The 23,716-nt window shown below is 49.7% G+C and overlaps 7 protein-coding genes across 7 annotated transcripts; 5 read left to right on the top strand and 2 right to left on the bottom strand.

Moving 5' to 3' along the window:
• Nucleotides 1-2,095: 2,095 nt before the first annotated feature.
• Nucleotides 2,096-3,155, top strand: TRIREDRAFT_71559 (translation initiation factor 5A). The gene is made up of 4 exons (XM_006965888.1): nt 2,096-2,152; nt 2,472-2,741; nt 2,819-2,951; nt 3,031-3,155. Exons 1-4 carry the CDS (start codon nt 2,141-2,143, stop codon nt 3,099-3,101), a joined length of 486 nt encoding a protein of 161 aa, XP_006965950.1. The 5' UTR covers nt 2,096-2,140; the 3' UTR covers nt 3,102-3,155.
• Nucleotides 3,156-6,698: 3,543 nt separating this feature from the next.
• On the top strand, nt 6,699-7,069 carry rpl40 (ubiquitin fusion protein; the record flags this gene model as incomplete). Its single annotated transcript, XM_006965886.1, has 2 exons — nt 6,699-6,878; nt 7,028-7,069. Coding segments are annotated over 2 exons (222 nt in total), but the record flags the coding sequence as incomplete, so codon positions are not given.
• Nucleotides 7,070-8,109: 1,040 nt separating this feature from the next.
• Nucleotides 8,110-9,186, top strand: TRIREDRAFT_63173 (uncharacterized protein; the record flags this gene model as incomplete). The annotated part of the gene is made up of 3 exons (XM_006965889.1): nt 8,110-8,154; nt 8,247-8,664; nt 8,789-9,186. The coding sequence occupies 3 exons, from the start codon at nt 8,110-8,112 to the stop codon at nt 9,184-9,186; spliced, it is 861 nt and encodes a 286-aa protein (XP_006965951.1).
• Nucleotides 9,187-9,572: 386 nt separating this feature from the next.
• Nucleotides 9,573-10,081, bottom strand: TRIREDRAFT_62975 (uncharacterized protein; the record flags this gene model as incomplete). Its single annotated transcript, XM_006966005.1, has 2 exons — nt 9,573-9,895; nt 10,012-10,081. Coding segments are annotated over 2 exons (393 nt in total), but the record flags the coding sequence as incomplete, so codon positions are not given.
• Nucleotides 10,082-11,562: 1,481 nt separating this feature from the next.
• TRIREDRAFT_122166 (sterol desaturase) lies at nt 11,563-13,597 on the bottom strand (the record flags this gene model as incomplete). The annotated part of the gene is made up of 5 exons (XM_006966006.1): nt 13,318-13,597; nt 13,077-13,227; nt 12,023-12,990; nt 11,661-11,944; nt 11,563-11,598 (listed from the first exon to the last, which is right to left on the bottom strand). Exons 1-5 carry the CDS (start codon nt 13,493-13,495, stop codon nt 11,563-11,565), a joined length of 1,617 nt encoding a protein of 538 aa, XP_006966068.1. The 5' UTR covers nt 13,496-13,597.
• A 6,657-nt stretch (nt 13,598-20,254) lies between these two features.
• Nucleotides 20,255-21,052, top strand: TRIREDRAFT_122168 (uncharacterized protein; the record flags this gene model as incomplete). Its single annotated transcript, XM_006965890.1, has 4 exons — nt 20,255-20,509; nt 20,586-20,626; nt 20,691-20,759; nt 20,880-21,052. 4 exons carry the CDS (start codon nt 20,255-20,257, stop codon nt 20,968-20,970), a joined length of 456 nt encoding a protein of 151 aa, XP_006965952.1. The 3' UTR covers nt 20,971-21,052.
• Nucleotides 21,053-21,421: 369 nt separating this feature from the next.
• Nucleotides 21,422-23,686, top strand: TRIREDRAFT_122169 (histidine kinase). Its single transcript, XM_006965891.1, has 2 exons — nt 21,422-22,192; nt 22,305-23,686. The coding sequence occupies exons 1-2, from the start codon at nt 22,014-22,016 to the stop codon at nt 23,461-23,463; spliced, it is 1,338 nt and encodes a 445-aa protein (XP_006965953.1). The 5' UTR covers nt 21,422-22,013; the 3' UTR covers nt 23,464-23,686.
• The last annotated feature ends 30 nt before the right edge of the window (nt 23,687-23,716 follow it).

The raw sequence follows: 23,716 nt of genomic DNA on the forward strand, positions 1-23,716 counted from the left end.
AGTCACTTACTTCTTAAATATTTCTTTTAGCAGGTTAGTCCTTTTAAAAGATATCCTTTTAAGTTAAATATATAATAGTATTACTAATTAAAAGGCTATTAGTAATAACCCTATAGCTAAAAGGAGGATATTTTTATATTACTAATGCCTTATTTACCTTACTTATCCCTAGCTAACTAGTAATAGGATTATAGCTAGTTTTAAAAAGGGCTTTAGCTTCCTTAAATATCTGCTAAAACTTTTTTATATCCTAATACTTATTCTTAACTGTCTTTAGTTCTTAAAAACGCTTTAGATACTGTGTTTTAAAAGGTTTTAGTAACTTCTGCAGTGTCTTATAAAGTACTAAGCTTTTATTTAAGTTTAGGAGGTTATTCTGCTTTACCTTAAGCAGTAAGCTAAGGAAGAATAAGGACTAGGCATTTATCTACTAACTTAAGGTTTACTAAGCGTTACTTTAAGATATATTTCTAGACAGTTAGCTTATTATAATATAGATTATAGTGCAAAAACCCTATATTTAAAGGTATATTTTATATATAGCCTTGCAGTAATATTAAAATCTTATAGCTAAGCCTTATAAAGGCAGTAAGATATTACTAAATAGATCAGGCCTAGCTAATTAACCATAACCTATAAGGTATAAGAGTAGCGACTTTACTAAATTTGCTTGTTAGAAGTACCTGGCTAATTATCCGCGCTGGCTAATTAGCCGTTCTGGATCAGGGCCTAATACGAGGTTTAAGAGAGCCCTGGAGGCCATCTAAACCCAACGGCCCTGATCCGTAGCATATTAGGTAGGTATGTATCCCTGGAGCACATTGTTACGCGAGCAAGAGGCGGGTACATTGAACAGCCTGGAATGCTATTTGGACGGCTTTAGCCTCAAGCTCTGAAGTCACTGCCAGCTCATCTCTGGATCTTCAGGCTACCGCAGCATAAAGAGCGCATCAGATCTCTTCTAGGGTCATGTCGAAGGTGAAGCCCGTCTTAGTAGCTTGCCCACCTGGATCGCTGAGACCAGACGACTCGCAGGTGAGATACCTAGGTAGTAGGTACCGGATCATCTCTCAGCCGTGGACAGCGCCATACCTTAGGCATTTCCCCGGGTTCTTCTTGGTGTTCTGGATAGGTATGGATAGCTTGACTGTTACATGTATGTAGAGCTACCTTATCTGGCTCGGGGAGATGCTGGCTAAGATCCAAGTATAAGTGAGGGGCAGCATGCATCATGCTGGGTAATTGGCAGATTCGAGATGCGGAGTTGTGTGTGTGATCATCCTCGTCCCGAGCCCATGCAACGTCCCCTCCCTCCCAGAGACTCTGCAGAACAGCAGGCACAGAGCTGAAGATGGGCTGCTTGAACGCACACGTCTGCTGTGGCACTTGTACGGCAGCATCCGTGGCAACCAGAGGCATGGGCCTTGTATCAGGAGATTTGACTCCGAGGACCGGGTGCCAACTTTGGGATTTTGCCTTTACTGAGAACTGAGGAAGGCTAAAGGGGGATCAATGCAGGTAGCGGCTGGGGTCTTGGGCGAGGAAAAGAGGCGCTGCTGCGGGTGAAGTTCCCCTCGAGAAGACCTGTTCCCAGCTAGTACTACCTACAGTACTTACCTAGGTGCTGTTCGTCGAAGGCAATTTCAAATTTCGAGCTGTTCTAGAGCACCTACCTTACCTGCTCCGTTGGGGGTCTTTCAAGTTTTCCACTTTGCCACAACCACCCTGATAACGAACGGATAAAGAAGATTAGAAACGAGATTCAAGATAGCAAAGAAAAAAACATGTAAGAGACAAAAGAGAAGGCAGCAAAAGAGGCAAAAAAAAAGGACCCAAAAAGCCTTACGCCCGTGTGCCAAAACGGTACTAAACTGCTGTAAACCGCGTCCCACCAGCGCCCAAGCACCATTTGCCGCCAGGGCCAATCACACAGGCGAAAAAAAAATTCAGGTAACGCACCTTTTCTCCCCCCTCCGTCCTCTTTCCTGCTCCTTCTCCTCCCACCTTCTCGATTTCTCCTCTCCACATCCTTCCAGCACTCCACTGCTTTTTTCTTTTATCTGCCGCGCAGACTCTCTCTCCCTCTTCGCTTCTTCTCTTCCGCTTCACGACAAGCCCGATTTTTGCGCAATCCATCACAATGTCTGACGAGGTAAGTCGGCCGTCTCTCTGAGAGACTCTTTTCGTGCTGCTGCTTCTGCGCAAAGAAAAAAATCCTGAGAGCAAGGGAAAAAAAAAAAAAAAATACACCCCGCAGTCGTTACGGCTGCCCCTCGACTGAGCGACACCCCACATCACAATATTGCCATTTTTCTGCCATTTTTCGCTGCATTCTCTCGATGAGCCTCTGCGTCCTGTGATTGCGCTGTTCGGAGGAGCAGATGCCCAGATTGCTTGGCCAAATCGCAAAATTCCCACAAAATCGCTTCTGAACGAGCCGTACCCGGAATGCTAACAATTTCTTCCGCCAGCAACACGATGTTACCTTCGAGTCCGCCGACGCCGGCGCGTCTCTCACCTACCCCATGCAGTGCTCTGCTCTGCGCAAGAACGGCTTCGTCGTGATCAAGGGCCGCCCGTGCAAGATTGTCGACATGTCCACCTCCAAGACCGGCAAGCACGGTCACGCCAAGGTCCACCTTGTCGCCCTTGACATCTTCACCGGCAAGAAGTACGAAGATCTCTCTCCCTCCACTCACAACATGGACGTCCCCAACGTCACCCGTCGTGAGTACCAGCTGGTAAGTAAATGATTATTCCGAGGGTGGAAAAGGCAAGACGAGGTGAAGATTTCCGTTTTGCTGACAGCAGTTTGCAGATCGACATCTCCGACGACGGTTTCCTCTCCCTGATGAACGACGACGGTGACCTCAAGGACGATGTCCGCATGCCCGATGGCGAGATTGGTGAGAAGATCAACAAGCTCTTCAAGATTGACGAGAAGGACACCAGTAAGTCATGGCTTTTTCTTATCTCCAAACATGTCACACATTTGCTGGCAATGGAGCTTGTTCTGACTTTTTGACTCAGACGTTGTTGTCCTCACCTCCATGGGTGAGGAGGCCGCCATCGAGGCCAAGGAGGCTCCCAAGCAGGGTTAAATCAAATCCTAGCTCCCATAACCCAATGAGCACAACGAAAGATTCAGGATTTGTTTTATAGCCCCTCGTCACCTCCTCCTCCTCCCTCCATCTAGGCGTTTTATCACGGCCGTCGTAACATCGGATATCCTTGGGTTGATGTATGGGTCGTTGCGTTCAAAGGTCGATGGGTGGGATATTTCAAGCTAGTTACAACACTCGGCACGTCAACAAATGCACTCTCTGAGGGCCACCACATTTCCTTTTGTATTCTCCACGAGTCAATGCCAACTCTACCCAGATAGAGATGTGTGCGTGGCTGGCCTGAATGACCAAAAATGAAAGACAAAAAAATTTACCTGCAAACATGTCCTTGCTGCATGAATGATGGTGCCCAACGTGAAGTGGACACATTTTTGGATAACCTCCTGAAGTTCTTGTAGGTCTGAGGATTTCTCATGAAAACAATTGCTACAGCTGCCTTAGGTATCCTTAGGACGTGTGTGACTGCAGTAATAATAGAAGGGAGAAAAAATGCAAGTGAAAGTGATAAGCAGATAAGAACACTAATTCTTGAGGTAGCGCGTAACACGGACGAGACCGCCGACGAGCTTCGCTTTCAAGCTTCATCTCTTTGGGCCTAAAGCTCAAGTTGCGCGAGCCTGACTTCTCGATTGCTTTTAGTCCAGGTGTTGCACGAGCTTCGAAATTTTACTTGTTCTTCTTCCTCCAGATCTTCTCCGGCGTCTTGGGATGAAAACCGGCGGTGCAATATGAAGGCGAACCTCTCACCAAAGCGCCGTCAAGACCGGAAAGTCTACACTCGCTCACCATAGGTAGGCGGCGGTATAGCTAGCTACCTCTCGTCTCGGCCTGCTCTTCGCATTTTCTCATCGTCTCAGGGCGCAATCGCAAGCCCAGAATGGAAGGGCCAGGAGATGTCCGCCGGATGCCCCGAGGGGAGAGATGCCCCGAATGCGGAAGCCAGAGATGGTACCTGCAAGACGGACTGAGATTCTGCTCCCGGGGGCATCAGATCGAGGTAGGGTGCATTGGATTCCGGGCACAACGTAACGAAGGACTGCAGAGCTGACTTGAACATAGGGTTTCATTCAATTCGATCTCGGTGACATTGAAGACTCTGGGAAAATGGGAGCCGTGTCTCGTCGCGAGAAGGCCCCCAGAGCCAGAGGCAAAAGGGCGCCGATGCTCACCGGCCAGGCTGGTCGAGATCTCTACCTCGAAGCTCTGCAGTTGGTCATCAGGAGCCAGGTAGCATGGCTCATCAATGAAAAGGGCCACAGGGAAGAGCTGGAGACTGTCGTTCGCGACCTGTGGGACCTGCGAATCAGAGGGTCCAACTCTGGCCTCGCCGATGATGCTCAAGGAGACGATGAAGACTTGGCAATCTTCAGCTCCGAGCCCTCTCAGACTCCATCGTCAAGAGAACGGCATCCGGCGGCGCGGAAGCAGAGCTGGGATCCCGAGCTGGGTCTACGATGGCCATTGCCGCATGTCCCCGACACACTCGCAATCTGCTACCTAGGCTGCATTCTCTTGAGGATACCGACTCACCTCGGAGATGTAGTCCGTTGGGCCAATAACGGGAGCATTCCGTACAAGAATTGCGTGAGCATCGGGTCATTCCGGGCCTTGGCTTCTGCCGTGCTGACTGAATGAATAGTACTATAACCTACCCCAAGAAATGAGGGATCGAATGCCTGCGGCATACATTAGAGTCTTGAAGTTGCCCTTCCGCACCACTACCAAGGGTGATGAGCTACACAGATCTGTCATGGACTTGGTACTCTCGTACGACTTCAACTATGGCCTAATTTTTCCAGAGATTAATCACATTCCGGAGCTGGTACAGTTTGCAAAGGAGCTTGCGCTGCCCAGTAAGCAACACCATTTGTCCAAGCTGCAAGAGGTCTTATCATCTAACAACAGGACAGTTGATTCCGTCATTGTGACTCGCAAACTGGCGTCCATCTTGGGCTATCAGTTTCACTTTCCGACGGGGAAGTCGTCCAATCCCCGGCTAGACTATCCAGAGATACGACTCATGGCTCTGCTCATCGTGGCCACCAAGCTGTATTTTCCTCTACCTAGCGACAGCTCAGCATCCTATCTCCAAATTGCGGGTTCCTTGGAGATACCTACGCTTGACTGGGCGACATGGCGGCAAGGCAAAAGCAACTTGCCAACTCAGCACGAGAAGGAGACTACCAAATTCGACTTTGACAAGGTCACCCCTAGTCAGGTGGTATCAATGGCGGACGACGAACTGGATGCGTACTTTGCTCATGTATCCAGTCTCATTGACAGCAATAGTGAGCTTCAATGCAACATGACCCTTTTTCTGATAGTACACATGCTAATAGAGGACACGAATTAGACAACAACCCAATCACAAAATTCTTCCCGATTGAAGAACTACCAGCAAGCGCAAACCAAATAGAAGACATTTCTGCAAAGGCTTTAGACGATGCTGTCAAGACTCTTCTGAGCCAGACCCTCAGATATAGTCCGCCTGATGCAGCTGAAGGGGCCGAATTTACGCCATTGGCTATGCCTAGATATGAAGCGTTTCGCAAAGTTGAGCACCTTTCTCAGACTGCCAAGGAGCTCTACACAGCGGCAGGTAGGTCTACACGCGAGACAGATCAACCATAGCAGGTGTATACAAGAACGTCGGCTAACCTCGATGTTCTAAAGGCTTGGTGGTGGGGGCGTCTCTTGAGACCATGACGGACGCCATCTACAGGATTGAACGGGCCATGGTACTATGGCAGAGCAAGCAGCCGGGCGCGGGAGGCCAGTAAGAGGTGCGATAATTTGGCATGTGATGTCTTACCATTACCGAGCGGTGGTTGAGGCCTGTAAAGATGACGTAGAAAGAGAGCATCAACAGCCTTCAGATACATCGCGATTGAAGTAGGGACACTGAATGGTCCTCACGATTGAATGAATTGATGCAAGTTGAGGATAAAAAAGGACACAGTTCACGAACTCTCTTCTATCATTGTCGGTTCAGTACTTAGATGCTGCTACCCAGGATATCGGAGTGAAGAGGCAGTCAATTCATTGTACAGGAGAGCACTTCATCATTGGTGGTCGGTCCTCGGTTGCAGAATTCCCACGAGGTACAAGGTACTTAGCGCAGCAGCATGAAAGCTCCATCTGGCAGGCGACTCCAAAAGCGGGCTAGGGCGAGGCCAGTGGATCGCCCACGCAGCGCTACTGGCAGCATGACGGAAAGCCCTCGCAAAATTTCCAGAGCAGAGCCACTTTCCCTCTCCAGAGTCACGTGCGTCGGCTACTGACCTAGGGTTTCCCATGATTTGAACTTGCGCCCCACCAATTTCGCGCGCAGATTCAGCGATTCGAACCTTCACATCGTCAAGCATCACCAAAATCGTCAAGAGTGAGTACTGCCGCCATGCCTCTGGAAAATGCCTTCAGGATGATGTACTAACCGTTTTAACAGTGCAGATGTAAGCTACCGCCCAGAAAAAAGAACCATTCCACAGAACAGATCCCGTTCCCTCCGAGATTTCGAAAGAAAAACCCGACATCAATTCCAGCACGGTTACTGACAGAAATGCGCGAATCAGCTTCGTGAAGACCCTGACGGGCAAGACCATCACCCTTGAGGTCGAGTCCTCCGACACGATCGACAATGTCAAGTCCAAGATCCAGGACAAGGAGGGCATTCCCCCGGACCAGCAGCGATTGATCTTCGCTGGTAAGCAGCTCGAGGATGGCCGAACCCTGTCCGACTACAACATCCAGAAGGTGCGTCATCAACCAAAAGATGGGGGTGCATTATCGAAACCTGCTTCATACGGAAGAGTCGGAGGAGAAAGGGGAAAAAAATATGGAGGAGAATGGCAGGGAAAGGAAGGAAATTTCGAGAGGCACGGAATGCTAACGTGCAACTGCAGGAGTCCACTCTCCACCTCGTCCTCCGTCTGCGTGGTGGTATCATCGAGCCCTCCCTGAAGGCTCTGGCCTCCAAGTTCAACTGCGACAAGATGATCTGCCGCAAGTGCTACGTACGTCGAAACTCCTCAACAGCTCTTTATCCGCCCCCAAAAGGACGGGAATGTCTTCAGTTAGTCAGGACTAACAACACTTCTTCAGGCCCGTCTCCCTCCCCGTGCCACCAACTGCCGTAAGCGAAAGTGCGGTCACACCAACCAGCTGCGACCCAAGAAGAAGCTCAAATAAATCATTTCACCAAGGATGTGGCGTCTGGTTTCTGGCATTCTGGGGTTGGCAAGGACAGAGGTGCTTCTGCTTTATTCCGGATCTGTTTCTACATTAGCATCATGGCAGAGGCAAATAGTATATCAATCTAGATGATGTCTGGTGGCGCTTTGTTAGGAACAGTCCTCTCTTTTCGGGTGGGAGACGGCCAGTGATTCGAACTAGAGCTGACGCCGATGTTGCTTCTTGAAAGCCACCTTTTGGCCCCCGATGCCTGGAAAGGGTCATGTCAAGGCTTGAGGAGGGAGGCACTTTGTGAGTGTATCGGCTAGAAAGATGAATCGCAAATTAAATCACGTCCACAATTCAGTGCGCTGGAGATGTGTTATTACAGCAAAGGAGCTGTCGTGCTTCTTGGTGATATCTGGTCGATGGTGCTCAACGACCGAGAAATGCGAGTAGTAACTCGGGATAAGAAGATGACTGAAATGCTACGCAATCAAGGCATTCAAATAAGTCTTGGATTCCTAGTGATACCCGCTGTATGAAGTAATACTACGGAACCTTGAAAGTCTGCGGATGTGCATCCTCTTTATGAGAGTGATAAGGAGGTAAGGTAGTGATGGCCATCACGTGATGCGACGACATACTCGTAATCGTGACAAGCTATCCGCAAGCTCAAGCCAGCAATCGCGGGACCTCGAGCCGAGCTAGAGTGTCAATTGTCCGCCAAACGTTCAAGACTCACCACCCTCAATCCGGACATCTCTTCTCTTTCTTTGGCAATTGCCAACTCTTTTCTTCTCCAGACGTCAAAATGTCTGGCTCCGGATACGATGCAGTAGTGGACGTGGACGACGAGGTACGTTGGACTCTGACGAAGCTCACACATAGGTACCATCAATCTTTAAAACATCGCCTTGCTAATAAAGTCGTCCCCATGAGGACTCACAGGGCGACCTCGGCCACACCGACCTCCAAGAAGACCTCGAATTCCACAGCTCCAACTTCACCGAACCCTCGCGCGGCGGCCGCAAGGTCCCCGGCTCCTCCAGCCTTCTGCCCCCTCCGGCAACCGCCTCGTCCTCCTCTGGAGCGGGCGGCGCGGGCTCGTCCAAGCGCTACCTCTGGAGCATGTCCTTTTACGCGCAGTTCTTCGACGTCGACACCTCGGCCGTGCTGTCGCGCTGCTGGGCGGCGCTCTTCCCGCGCGCAAACTTCCTCGACGTGCTCGAGGGCAACCCCGACTTGTACGGGCCGTTTTGGATCGCCACGACGGTGGTGCTCATCTTGTTCCTGGGCGGCACGATCAGCCAGTATCTTTCGACGACGGGCAAGTCGCAGTTTGCGTATGACTTTAGGTTACTGAGCGGTATGTAAAACAAAAGACCTCGATGCTCTGAACTAAAAGCTTCGAACTCTGTTGAAGGGGGGGGGGGGGGGGGGGGGGGGTTATCTTTCCATTCACAACGAGGCTAACACGATCATTGGCACAGGCGCCGCTGGCTTAATCTACGGATACACCATGGTCATCCCCGTAGCCCTCTTCCTCGCCCTGCGCTACTTTGGAAGCGAGTCGGCCAACCTCCTGGAGTGCTGGGCGCTCTACGGCTACTCGAACCTGATATGGATCCCCGTCGCCCTCATCTCCTGGTCGCCCATCTCCATCCTTAACTGGGTCTTTGTCGGCGTAGGCTTCGGACTGTCCGTGGTGTTTTTGGTGCGGAACTTGTATCCGGTGCTGAGCGCGACGGACCGCCAGGTCAGCAAGATTCTGCTGGTCATTGTCATCTTGCTGCATGCCGGTCTTTCATTGACGATTAAAATTCTCTTCTTTGCTCATGGAAGTCCTGTTGCGAGATCTCCGGCAGACGGGGGATCTGACGGTAACTGATGGGAAGCTGGAATGATGGAGGATCTCTCTTCGGGCGCACAAATTTCGTTACAAGGAAGTTCAGAAGGTCAGCGTCATCGTAAATGGATTATGTTGTCACTGGAAGGGCAGGTTTCAAGGAGAACAATATTGCAGTTTCCGTGGGCATTTGAAAAAGCTCTGTATACTATAACAGCATGGTCAGCTATGCCTCGATATGAATGACAGAATATGAATCTAGAGTTTTATCATTGACCTTTTAACTTTTTTTTTTCCTTCAGAATATCGGTTCTGACATGACCGCCTCGGAGGACAATTCTTTCAGAAATATCATCCCATATATACAATACATCTCACACAACCCATACAACCCCCAGGCCATGAGAATCTAACCTCCATCAAGCACCTCACTTTTCCTCGCCATCCTTACCACCCTTCCCCCTCACCACCTCAACCGGCCCCTTGTTCGCCTCCCAGTCAAGCCAGCTGCCCGGATACTCGCCCACGCTCTCCCACCCGGCATGCTGGGCCAAGCCCGCCGCGGCCTTGGCCCGCACGCCGGCCTTGCAGTAGAAGAGCAGGTTCGCGTCCTTGGGCGGCCGCGCGTAGCCGTACATGTCCTCAAAGTCCTCGTCGGAGATGTGGAAGCTCTGGACGGCGGAGGTGATGGGGATGTTGATGGCGCCGGGGATCTTGCCTGTTTCGAGGAGCTCGTGGGGTTCGCGGACGTCTTGTTTTCCCCCGGGAAAACGTACAATTGTCAGTTCAAGTGCTTTGAAAAGGATAAAAGGGCATAGGAACGGGATATCGGGGGCCGGTGGGTAGTGAACGAGAATGTCAACGTACCGACTATGACGACCTTGTTGTCCTTGGGGTCCTTCTTCTCAACCAACGCCTTGATTTCGTCAAAGCCCCAGATGCGACTGCCAGGCACCTGGTTTTCCGAGCCAGAATACCACCGCGCGCCAGCAACGCTTACGCTTACGCTTCTCCATCTCGTCGCCGGCAATGGCCGATTCGTCGCCGTCGACGGGGCAGAGACGACGCTCGAGAAGGCCCTCGTGGCTGCGCGTGCCGAGGTAATAGCTGGGGCGGCGGCAACCCGGGGAGCGATACGGCACAGCGGGAGTCGCTGGCAGACTTGTCTGGTGGCCATTCCTGCTGTGTGGTGTGTGTGCGTGAAAGAGGAGAGTGAAGGCCTGGTGGTCGAATTGGGGTTTGGGAGGGGAAGATGTCGTAGAAGTTGTGGTATTATATAAAGAAAGTGAAAAAGAGGGAGAGAGAGATAGAGAGAGGCGCAATGCGCTCAGCAGTTCATAGGTTGACGAGTGCCGCCGATATCCACTGCTGCTACCTTATCGATCATGTTCAGCTTGAGAAGCTACCTTACCAATTCCCACCGGCACCAGCTCAAGCTCAAGCTCAAGCTGCCCACTTGACAAGTCAAAACAACACACTCATCAAGGGTCCAAACGCAATGCAATTACATACCTAGTGATAAGCTCAGCAGCTCAAAATAAGGTAGTCAGACAGTCCAGATACCTACGTAAGCCGCAAGAACTCTCAGCTCCCCCCCAAACAGTTCGTCAGATTCGATCCGAAAAGTCGCCCCGCGACGTCATCCGTCATGTGGCAGCTAAGAGGCAGGCAGCTTCCTTCCCCATGCTGCAAGACGCACATTATTACCTACTCCTAATACATCAGTTGCCTGACGATAGCCTAATCTCCTTCTCTCTTGTTTCTTCTCCACTAGACAGAGCCTCCTCTTTGTGCTTCATCTTCGGAATCATTTCACAGAGGTGGACTCTCTTTGTGCTTTTCCTTCTTTTCTGGTCTCGTATCAACCGCCATCAAAGGCATCGCCCAAACAGCTGAGCATCTACTTTACTTGGACCAAATTTCATTACCACCAAGACACGAACAAGAACGGCATAATTCCTAGTGATCATTCTTCTTCTCCGTTTTATTCCTTCCGCCAGCTAAACCTGATCTTCCTCATGGCGTTCAGCAGCGAGGCAACCACGCCGCCACCGGGTATTACTTGCAATTATATACAGTGATAATTGGGTATTAAAAGAAAAAAGAAATGCACCGTTCCCCCTTATGGCGCTGATGCCAGGCCGAATCCTGAACTCCAGATATTAGTGCCAGGGCAGCTCAGTGTTCGACAGCACCCATTCCTCGCTCGACGAGCCGATGCCACTCGTATGCAAAGAAATGCCGTCTATAGCCATTGATGGCATCGCCCAACAGACGCACATATATCGATTTGATATTCCAACGTCTCTATATGCCAGCTAACTCGACTTCGGAGATCTTGGCAATCGTTGGTTCGTCTTATTATTATTTTTCGTTCAAGTCATGCTTTTCCTTTTCTTCCGTCTATCTTCGCTCTATTCATTTCCTCTCCTCGAAAGTAAGAGGACAGTCGTCCTGATCTATTGTCAGCATGACCTCTTCAAGATCCCTCCAATGGATGGAGTATTGTTCCTTACCTTGGGGAAAATCGTCGCAAACACCTTGATCTCCTCTGACAGGGGAGTGGCATGATGGGTCCAGTTCATCTGCACAGACGCCTTTCCGAGCATCAGGGCCAGGTTGAGCTGAGCATAGACCTGACCCAGACAATAGTGAGCACCGGTTCCGAACACCAGGTAGTTCTTGGCGCCCTTGGTCTCGGCATCGCCTGAATAGTATCTCTCGGGGTCAAAGTAGTCGGGGTTCTCGTAAACATCGGGATCATGGAGAGCCATGTACGTCGTGGGGATCAGCATGGCACCTATCCGGCAACATGTCAGTAAGGATCCGAAAGCAAAGGCACAGCTGTCACCATGTTCGGCGAGCGGACGCGACTTACCCTTGGGAACAGTGTAGTTCTCGGTGATGGGGAACGGCTTCTTGACCTTGTACGGAACCATGAGCACGGGCGGGCGGTATCGCAGAAGCTCGCGGACGACGGCACGGGTGTAGGTCAGGGACTCGAGCTGATCCATGTTGAGCTCGGCATAAGGGTCACCGTTGCGGACCTTGAGGTTCTCCTCTCGGACGCGGTCGAGAACGTCGGGTCGTTGGGCGGTAACCTGGAACAGCCAGGTCGCGGCGCTGCTGGTGGCATCCTGGGAAGCGAAGAGGAAGGTGAAGATGGTCTGCGAAATTTCATAGTCGCGGAACATGCGCAGCATAGGCGCCGGCTTCACCAGGCCCTCGGTCGACAGGCCCTTCTCCTCAGCCTCGCGCCAGCGCTCCGACTGGATCATCTGCAGAATCCACCCGTCCATGATGCACGTCACCTCTCCTCCAGCAGCCATGCGGACCTTGCTCTTGGCAGCACACTTTGCGAACTCAGCGAGGACCATGTCGGCCGCCTTCTTTCCGTACCAAGTCTTGGTGTAAGGGAGGATGATGGGGAAGTTGACGAGCTCGAGAGCCGCGGTGATGAGGTAGTAGTCGTCGGCAATCTTCTTGACGGCCTCGTCGGAGATGTAGTGTCCGACAAAGGTGCGGCAGGAGACGGCGCACATCAGCTCTCGGAACTCGGGCATGAAGGGAACGGGCTTGCCGCCATTCGCCTTGGTGACTTCGAGGAAGCGCTTGAAGTACGCCTTGTACACCTCCTCCTGGCCGGGCAGATAGCATTCGAGAGCCTTGCGGGTGAAGAGGCCGTTGAGGCCCTTTCGGAAGTCGACATGCGGCTTGCCGTCGAGGAAGACCCAGTTGTCCTCGCCGAGAAGCTTGTACGCGGCATCGACGACACAAGGCTTGACGTATGCCGGGGAGTTGAGGACCTTGCGGGCCATGTCTCGAGTGGACGCAATGACGACAAACCTACGGAATCCCACGTTAGTCGCGAACTCTCCCCGTCGCAAACTCTTCGGAATGCGCCGGCTGCAATTCGTCGCGTCAAGACTCACTTGTGGAAGACGGAGACGCAGCTCAAGGGACCGCTCTTCCACTTGGCATAGTACTCCTCAAACTTGGGGTCCATGGATTGCAGGAAGGGTCCAATGAAGGGTTGCTTCCATGCCGGGCCGACAATGGAGCCCTTGTTCATAAGGTAGCTGACTGTTGGATTGCGACAATTCGTCAGTTGAGTTAAATCTCTCGGTCGAGCCCTCGTGGGCCTTCAGATATTCACAGGACGCGACAACATACTCTGGTCATAGGCGACGCAGATGGCCAAGATGGTGAAGAACCAGGTCCACGCGCTGGCTGAGGCAATCGTCTCGATCACATAGTCGACCTGGGGAGGCATGTTGGCGCTGACATATTTCGAGTTGGCGAGGACCGACGTCAGGACGGACGGCGCCCTGGTGGCATTGACTGCGTCCATGGCGAAATCCAAGGGGAGAACAGAAGCTCGATTCGAATCTTGTCTGCTCCAAGGCTCTCGCTGTTATGTCTCTTCTCGGACTCGGACACGATATGATGCTGCTACTGCTGCTGCTGCCTCTCGTGCTAGAGTCGCAGTACCACCGAGCCTGTCAGAAACAGTACCTGGAGGAAGAGAGAATTCGACGGGGGCAAGCGAGTGACGGCGATGGGGATATAAAAGAATTGAGGGTCGACAGGGGGGGGGGGGAAACAAAAAGGCGCCGGGTCAAGTCCGTCTGGGGTTTAGCAAGAGCCCAGGTACAGTTGAGTGACTTCCAGCTGCAGCTCGCAGTACTTCGGGACTCTGGGATGTGGCGCCAGATGCGAGCGAAGCGTTCGCTGGTTTGATACCGGAGCCGACCCACGGGTGCGGTGTGAAGGCGCTACGGAGCGATGGCAGGCCAGCTCGGGTGCGGGAGTGCGGAGGTATCTGCCCAGGTACTGGACGGGTACTGCCTGGATATGAACGGTAGAGGTAGGTACATACAAGCGGCGGAGGAACCACCTCGGATCCAGTGCTCAACTGCCTTTTTGACGGTACGGAGTACTCGTAGCAAAGGATTTCGGCGAGTGCTGCTCCTCCAGCTTCTATGTAAGGTACCTACCTACTTGTGCCCTTACATACCTACCCAGGTACCTACTTACCTACTACGACCAGTCCGAACGAGTACCGCGAACATTGTGTGTTTACAGGCCAGATATGCAATGTGTGCGGCATTGACGAGCAGATGGCGCAAATGCCTGCGGACGGAGCAGCTACAGAAGCGATGAATTTTTTCTTGCTTTGAGTTCCGGGCGCTTTGGACGATTTCGAGGCGACCCACGGCGTCTCCACGAGCCAAGATGCAGCTAATCCGCCTCCCCTGTGTGGATGATTGCAGCGGTGGTCCCCTGCCAATTTTAATCTTGTCTCTCTTTTGGCTCTTATCGATTCCTGCTAGTGGCGGAGAAAAAAGAGCACTGGGGGCATCGAAACATGACAGCATGGCGTTGCGTGAATCGCCAGCCAGCTTGATTGGAGCTGGTACGGAGCTTGGCCGGAGGGCGGAGCACGGAGTACCAGCTGACAATGTAAGTGTCTCGAGGACTTGGTGAGTGTGTCCTCTTCAACTGTCCTTCTTTCTTTCTTTCTCTCTCTCATTTCCCTCCATTGGCGACATGGCACCGCGTTTGACGGCTTATTCGCGTGCTCCCTCGCCCGGATCCTTGCCGCCATCCTTCAGCAATTATTAATATCCAGCCCGTTCTGCCAGAGTTCGCGCCACGGCGCCTTCGGCTTTAGGCTTGATGCCGATTCCACCATCTCGCCGGCGACCTAGGGCACAAGTAGTACCCGTTAATTAACAACAGCCCACCTACTAGGCATCTCACTCGTCTATCAGGCGTGGGATCGCGTACCTTGCGACCGGTCCCTGGACTCGTGGCTCGGGAATAGCGCTACAGGCTACAGGCTACGGGTGACGGGTCCAGCGCCAAATTGCCAGGTCCAAGCTCAGCCCAAGACGGGGACAGAGCATCATCATCATCATACTAGTACACATATCGTACACAAGGCTCGCTGCTGGCCGGGAGTTTTACTGTATCTCATTGATAACGAGGTGCGTGTGTTCACACGAGATTCATTGCAAGTGATGAATTAATCGATCAGAGCTCCATCCCGTGATGCTATTGATAAGATGGCACTGTTATCTCTTGAGACATTGAGTCGATCACGAGCAAGCATGAATCGTCAGGTGTTGATGCTACGACGAAGTACACCATATCGAGGGTGGATGTGCCTGGACGGGGAGAGTTGCCAATCATCAAGAGCTCATTCCCGTCGAAGCCATCTCTGTCAACCCGGGTTGACCGACTGTTCATCACTCTCAGGAGAAGTCGTATGATTTCAATCCTCTTCAAATGAGCAACGTCGGTCTGTCGTTCGCGTGAAGCTCTCGCGCGAGTCCGAGGGATTGCGCCTGCCCATGCCAAACATTGCGACTCGATCCTCCTCGCTGTGTTGGCGGGCGTTACTGCTTGGCACCACGTCCACGGGCACGAAAGGGGGCTGCTCCCGAGTGTACGGACGCGACAAGTACACCGGACAGTGCGTCGAACTGTCAGGTCGTACTCCTCCTGCCAATCCATAGGTACCTCACCTCAGTACTTGTACCTCGAAGCCTGCACAACTCTGCACTGCTCGCCATCGGCGCATTCGGATTCGTTATCACACGCTCACCACACCCAACGCACACACACTAACACGCACACGCGCACACACACAGGGACACCAGCTCACGCAGCATCAGATCCAATCTCGTTCCTGTGCCCGTCACCCGCCAATGGCAGCCGCCCGCTGGCCCAAGCGGTATGTACTTGCACCATTACAGGCAATTGCTGGATCCCTTGCAGCAAAAAAACGGCAGCGTGCCGCGTTAAACTACGATTCTGTTGGGGCGCCGCTCGACAGCCGCAGCCAATCGACTTTCACCAAATCCGCAGCCACGCCCGTCCCGCGTATCGAACACGAATACGAATAAGTGCTAGCTTTTCCCTTCCAAAGGTACATAGACTTTCCTTGTCTCGGCCCGCTTTTGGGCTGGCTCACTTCTCCGCTTGTGTGTTCTCCTGGGCCTTGCCTTTGCCTGGAAGTGGCTCGACACTTTTTTGAAGGATCGTCTGCGATTGCGGCCACTAGAATGAATCTCACGGCTATTGTATTGATATTGCACTGGACTATCGAACTTGCCTCTTATCCCACGCGCGTGCCTGCAATTCGCCCTTAAGCTCCGAACTGACTTGGCGCACAGCAGAACGCAATTCGAGCTCAGACCAGCCCAGCTCCGAGCCGTCCGGACGGTATCTTCAGCCACGCATCACGGACCAGTGCCAGAAGCCCAGGCAGCATACATGTACCCATTGGTTCCACCCTTCGTGACCAACTGTTTAGACCTAGCCTTACAGTTAAGCCTAAAAACCCTATTCCACCCTAAAAATCATTCTATACCGCTGCTAGTTTAATAACACACCTATTTTATATATAAACATAAATAATAATATATAATTATCTATCTTAAAATACTAAAAAATTAATAATAGATTTTATAAATAAACTCCCTGTTACCTTTAAGGCAGCCGCTGCTGTTTTATAAAATTGTAATTACCCTTATTATAGCTGCAAGCCTTTATTTATTTATACCACCGCCGTTAAATTTAACATAAGCCATACTGCTATATAGTGCGCAATTTCCTCCTTAAAGGCCCCTAATCCTATCCCTTAATAGCCCAGCTAGCTATAATTACTTATAAATAAAGAAGATAAGGCCTTAGTAATATATACTATATAGCTTTAAAAAGAAGGCTTCTTAATAACTAAGGTCTAGCTTATTACTACTACTAATAATCTCTAGCACTAGTAAGACCCTTAAATACTAGATCTCTTAAAAAATTAGTATAGTTAGTAGCTCCTAAACTATTTAAAGCTTTAAAAGTTATTTATTAAGGCTATTAATAAGGCCTAGAAGTTATTTAAAGTATTAGACCTTAAAAATCTTATAATTTTCTTTTAGAATTTAGAAAATCTTATTATTAAGTATAATATTAGCGCCTTAAAGTTTTAAAATAAAAATAAATACAGCACCTAGCTTAAATGCCTTTATAAGACTATCCTTATAATTATTATTTATATATCCTAGGCCTAGCAGCTATAAGTCCTTAATTTAAGTAACTGCAAGTCTTACACCCTCCTTAACTATATTAATACTGCTAGTAAGTCTATTTTATTATAAATAATTTTTAAGACATTCTTTACTAAGTCTTAGGCAGAGATTAAGGCTAATTATAATATTTATTTTACTTACTTAAAAATAGGCTTTTTAAATACTAAGATTATATTAAAATAGCTTTATTATTTTAATTAAATCTTATAGTAAAAGTTAGCTAAGGCCTAGAGGTCTAGCTGCTTTTTTAAAAAGTAGTTTAGCTATATAGTATAGCTTTAAGATTTTAAAAGACTATAAGCACTGCTATTTAGTATACTACTAGTCTAACAGCTTAAAGAAAAAAAGATATATTATATTCTTATTATTAATAGCTTTATAAGCTATATAAGCCTTAACTTTATTAAATATTATATTAAATTTAATATCCTTATTATTTAATTTTTATTATATTTAACTTATATCCTTTAGCTGCTTAATATTAGTATTTTCCAGCCGCTTAAAGCTGCTTATTAAAAAATACTTTAAAAGTTGCTTTTTAAAAAGAACCTAGCCTTTATAAGGCTAGACTTCCTAACTTCCTTTTAAGCTATATATAATAAAGGCTTTATAAAATATAATATTATATTTAAATTTAAAAAGACTAGTCTTTTTCCTTTTAATGCCTTACTAGCACTAGCTAAAGTCTTTACTTAATAGGTAAAGCATTAGTAAAGCATTAATTTAGTATTTTTATTATTACTGCTTAAAGATATATATTTTTATTAAGCTTTAGCTTTAATTTACTATACTTATAAGAAATACAGTAATCTTATAAGCTTACTAATTTATAAAGGTCTTTAGTAAGCTAGCCTTATAGTTATAAAAGCTACTATACTTAAAAAAAACATTAATAACTTTATAATTAATTAAAATTGCTATATTAAGTTACTATTATATTATAAAAAGCAAGGCAGCCTTATTTAACTAACTAGAGAATTCTATACTATTATTAGTCTTAAATAAATTTAATAATAGGATTAGTAAGTAAGAAAGGCTAATAAGGCTAAGATAATAAAAGCCTAGCTTTATAAAGGCTGCTAAATTATTAAGCTTAAGATTAAATAATTAAAAATATAATAGCAGGCTAATTATATAAAAAGGAAAGCAGCTAGGCTAAAAAAAATAATATTTAAGTCCTGGCTTAACTATATAAGGAAGAAGGATAAATTCCTTATCTTTAAAGTCTAAAATAAGGCATTTGCTAAGCTCTTAGGCTATAAAAATAATATTTTTTTTATAAATATAACTAAATAATAATTTTAATATATTAAGGAAGTCCTTTAATAAGCTTTAATAAAGCTATAGATCTTAAAAAAAATATTAAAGTGCTTTTAAGCAGCGCTAACTAATAGCTTTATTAATATTATAATAAGGCCTTTTAGTAATACTAATAATAAGAATCTAAAAGCTATATAAAAAGAAATATAAAAGGCTATATAAAAAGAGATATAAATTATAGTGCTAAATAAGGCTAGTAGTAATAAGGCTAGCAGTAATAAGGCTAGTAGTAACTATAACCTTCCTGCCCTTTTTAATAATAATAGTAATAATAATACCCTCCTTAACTTACTGCCCTTATTAACCTTAGCTAAGGCTAAAACACTATATAAGAAGATTATAAATATATTAGCAGACTTTAGGACTTTAAGGGTATTATAAAAATATTAAATATAACTATTTTAACTATAAAAAAAACGCTGTATTTATAATAAAAATTATAATTTTTATAAAATAGCTGTATTTCCTATATAAATTAGGTGGAATAATTTTTAGGGTGGAATAGGGTTTTTAGGCCTAACTGTAAGGCTAGGTCCGAACAGTTGGTCATGAAGGGTGGAACCAACGGGTAATTTAATACATGTTAAAACAAGCCCTATCTCAGCGCGCAGCAAGGGCTCCGTGGCAGGCCTGGTCTTGACCTTCCATGTCCGCTTTACCATTTCCCTTCTGCCGGCATCATCAGGCACTCATGGAATCCTCGGCTGGGCAGTGGTCCGAGGGAGCGGCTACAACAGCAAGCCCCGGCCCATGCTCTCAGCAGGCTCAAGCTTTCCGTTCCGGATCTTCCCCAGTGGAAGAAGAGACCCTTGTGCTGCCCGTTGCTGACTGACATCATCTGTGGCGATTGATGGAGCGAAACGCCTCTGGGAAGCGAACATTTAGATTTGCTTTTTTGCATCTCACTGCTGATATCAGGGGTATGGCAAATTGCTGCACGGGGCATGCGGCGACGTTCGGAACAGGCTGGCATTGGGCTGCCTGCTGCAATGAGCAGGACTCCCCGTAATCTTAACGTAGCATCTGCAAACTGTTGCCTGCATGCATGGGGGCCAGTGTTTGCCCCAGACAGGTCGTCTGTTGGGCATGAACTGGGCGGTATCTGAAGTGGTGATTATGTAAGCGCCCATGATTCTGTGATGCTATCCCGCTGAGTGCAGGGTAAGCGAGCAATTGCAGTGGCGGCTTGATGGGTTGACCAGAACAACTCATGTGGTGTGGGACATAGACTAGGTAGATCTCCAAAGCAGATCCCATCGTACAAGAGGTGGTTGCGAATGATGCTGCTTCATAGGTACTTGAGTCCTCAGTTCAGCGTGGTTATCTGCGTGTTGCCACGGACAGAGCACAGCACCTGGTGTTTTGTATCTCTTGACCTTGGTGAGACGCTCAATACCTTATGATGCCGTTTGAGTATGCAGAATACTACCGACGAACAAGCAACAAGAGACCACCTGGGCAGCAACGACAACCACCCCCACCGACGTCATTGAAGCCACCGACATCGAAGGTGGTGCTGCCCCCCCTCTTATCCCAACTGTCAAAAGATCCTGCCCTGGCAGACATCAGACATCCGTAGCGCAGGCCCAACGACAGTCTAGCGATGGTGCCAATTCCTATTCGCAGCTCGACATGTTCTTTGTGGCCCAGACCTGCCTTGCTCGCCTCCAGCTGGCACTCATGTAACCCCTGCTTACATCATGGCCGGCCACGTCCGTCAGGTCCTACTATTATGGAGGCGGCTACTAAGGCGTGCTGCGGGAAGGAGGAGCGTGACGTATCGATACCTGCCCCGGCGGACTGCTGAGCTGGGTGCTGTCACCACTCGTATTAATACGGGGGATGGCCTGGGCTTCCTCCCCGCATCATCATCACCACCATTCTCTACCGCAATCACATCACAACGACTACACTTTCTGTCAACATCCACAGCGTTCAAGATGCCGTCCTACATCGTGAGCAACCCGCAGCTGCCTCTGACTTTACCAGAACAACTACTGACGGACGATTCTCTCCTGCTGTACCGTACAGGTCACCCTCAAGGAAGATGCTTCCGATGCCGACCTCGCCGCGTAAGTCGAGCCCTTTTCTCAGCTCAGCTACAACGACGGGAAATACTGACGCAACGATACGCAGGGCCAAGAAGAAGGCCACCGATGCCGGCGCCAAGATTACCCAGGAGTACAGCCTGATCAAGGGCTTCGCGTGAGTGCCCCAACGATATCCTCCCGACCACCGTCGCTACGAGACACAAAACATTTCAATTCCATTTCCTCTACCGATCTTGTACCCGATGGCTGACGAGTTGGACGTGTTGCCAAATAGCGTTGAATACCCCGAGGGCACTGTCGTTGCGCTCGACCAGGACCCGAACGTGCAGTCTGTCGAGAAGGACCACGTTGTGACGACGCAGTAAACGAGGCGCTTCCTGATGATGCTCATGATGATGCCGGCAAGACCTACATTAGACGGGAAATAAACATGGGATTTTCTCTTTGCGCGCTGGAGTATGGCATTGCAACTCCATATATCCACTACCTCTACCTAGTGACTACAGTGTTGAATGCCAGCCGTGTGCCCTCCAGTTGCTGATGCCTTTTGGTCCCTGAACCTGGAGCTGCCCCGCGATGGATCTCGCGATTCCCCTCCTTTTAGCCTCGCTATCGGTGACGTGACGTATGTGCTCCGATAAGAGTGTGGGACCACGCTTGTTATCGCCATGTGACTCTCACCGGTTGTTGAACAATGGGAAGCCGTTGTTTGGGCCGAAGATGCGATGAAATGACGACGATATCAACAACCAATTAACTACGACTGTTCCAAAACACCAAGACTGGCGGCTGACTTCTTTACACGTTCGTGTCACGCCTCTTGCACGGGCAGCTTATCTGGCTGATGCCGGTGATTCGTCCAGCCTCTCGAGAGCTTTAACAGTGCCGCCACTGGCCTCTTCCGTCCGAACCGGCTCACCGCGGCGCCGCGCATCCGCTATCCCGCAACTGGCCAGGCTCTATAAAGCAGGACATACAAGGACCTACTCTACATACATAACTACTAAGGCTCCGGCTCTTGTCCATCCATCAATTGTCGTTTCTCTATCTGCTATTTGATTATAATCTGCTACGCTGTATCTTCTGCTAGTTGAGAGAGCTAACGATCGCCGAGCTGCTGACTGACGAACGGGTGACGCTCCTCCTTACCTGTCGATCAATCCACGACGATACAAACGGCAGAGACGTACAGAAGCAAGCATAGTCGTACGCTGCTCGTCTATTATAGACCGGACCAGGACGTGGTGTGCGTTTTTGGCGCGTATCCTCGGCTACATCTTTCTCTGACTGCCGGCCGGTTTGGCTTCTACTGAGGCGCTGTCTCTCGCTGGCCGTTCGACTGTCGAATCGTCAGCCTTCATTCGTCACTCTTTATCCCCTCCCCCCCTTCGAATACCGAGATGCTGCAATGACGGCCCTGCTCAGGTCCACGAGGCAGCTCCGGCCGTTTGCCATTCGAGCCCCGGCGTTTCTGCAGCCCCAGCGCCGGTGCTTCACCTCTGACAAGGCGCACGATGTTTCCGACTCCGACATCCAGTCTCTCGCCAGCCTGCCCCAGCATCCCTTGCGGCTGGCAGATCTTGTAAGGTAAGCAAGCGAGCAAGCAGCGGTTTCTGCCCTGTCTAAGATTGCTTCCATTGGCATTGGCATTGGCATTGGCATTGGTATGCTATGTATTGACAAAACTCCCTCCATCCAGACAAGGCAGACCGCCGCTTTCCGAGAGATCGCTCCTCGCATCAGCCAACTTCACCCTCTCCCTTATCCCGATCCGCCTCGCACGCCGCCTGCAGGCCCTTCAGAACCTCCCGTACATTGTCGTCTCCAACCCAAACATCTCCCAAATCTACAACAACTACCTACACTCCCTCTCCATACTTCTCCCCTACTGGCAGGCCGCCTCCAGAGGCCGGGCCATTACCACACTCGACGACGAGATCAAGTTCACCAATGTGCTCGCCGAGCTGGTCGCCACCCATACCGACACCATCCCCATCCTTGCCAAGGGCTTCCTCGAATGTCGGAAATACATCTCGCCCGCGGAGGTGACGCGCTTCCTGGACGAGCATCTGCGCGCCCGCATCGGCACCCGCCTCATTTCGGAGCAGCACATTGCCCTGCACTTTAGCAGCCAGCCGCACTTCGACCCCGGCGCCAGTCCCACGCCATGCCCCGAGCATCCCACATACATTGGCGTCATTGACACGGCATTGAAGCCTTCGTTGACGATTGAGTCCTGTGCGGGCTTTGTGGCGGACATTTGCGAGCTGCGGTACGGCATCCGGCCAAAACTAATCATCAATGGCGAGCCGGAGACGACGTTTGCCTTCTTGCCTATGCATCTAGAATACATCATCACAGAGCTCCTCAAGAATGCGTTCCGGGCGTCCATCGAGAGCAAGACGAGCGAACCGATTGTCGTTACAATCGCACCCGAGCCGCCGCTGAAGCACCAGCCCGGCGAATTGCCAGACATCAAGCCACCGGCAGAAGATCTCGGGCCCTTTAAGAGCGACGCCATCAAGCCCCTGGATGATAATGCTCCGGGCGTGACGATCCGCATCCGAGACCGCGGCGGCGGCATCCCGCCGGACGTCCTCCCCAACATCTGGTCCTACTCCTTCACCACCTTTTCCGAGGACGACGACATCCCCGACTCGGGCGGGCACGACGGGCTGAGTGCGATTGCCACCGCCAGCACGGGCGGCAGCTCCATTGCCGGCCTGGGATACGGTCTGCCGCTGAGCAGGGCTTATGCCGAGTACTTTGGCGGCGGCATCAATGTCCAGAGCCTGTATGGATGGGGAACGGACGTGTATCTTCGCCTAAAGGGTGTTGGAAACGTTGAAAAGAAGTGAGGCGAGGAAGAAGAATACATGAAGCGAGGGCCATTGGGGGGCGTGGCGAAAAGCGTACTATAACTTGCCTACATGTGTTTTTTTTTTTCCCTTCACTCCTTGAAGGCTGTCGGTTTTTGGCTACAGCGGGAGAAGAAGGCGATCGGTGAATAGGAAGGCTGCGTTGCCTCAAGTTTGGCTTACAGGCTTGATGGTGTATCTATAATTGTTTGATAGAAGCGGGCAAAACGTCTTATCGACATTGCCAATGATT

The sequence above is a fragment of the Trichoderma reesei genome (genome assembly GCF_000167675.1).
Source record: "Trichoderma reesei QM6a unplaced genomic scaffold TRIREscaffold_11, whole genome shotgun sequence".
Lineage (NCBI taxonomy): Eukaryota > Fungi > Ascomycota > Sordariomycetes > Hypocreales > Hypocreaceae > Trichoderma > Trichoderma reesei.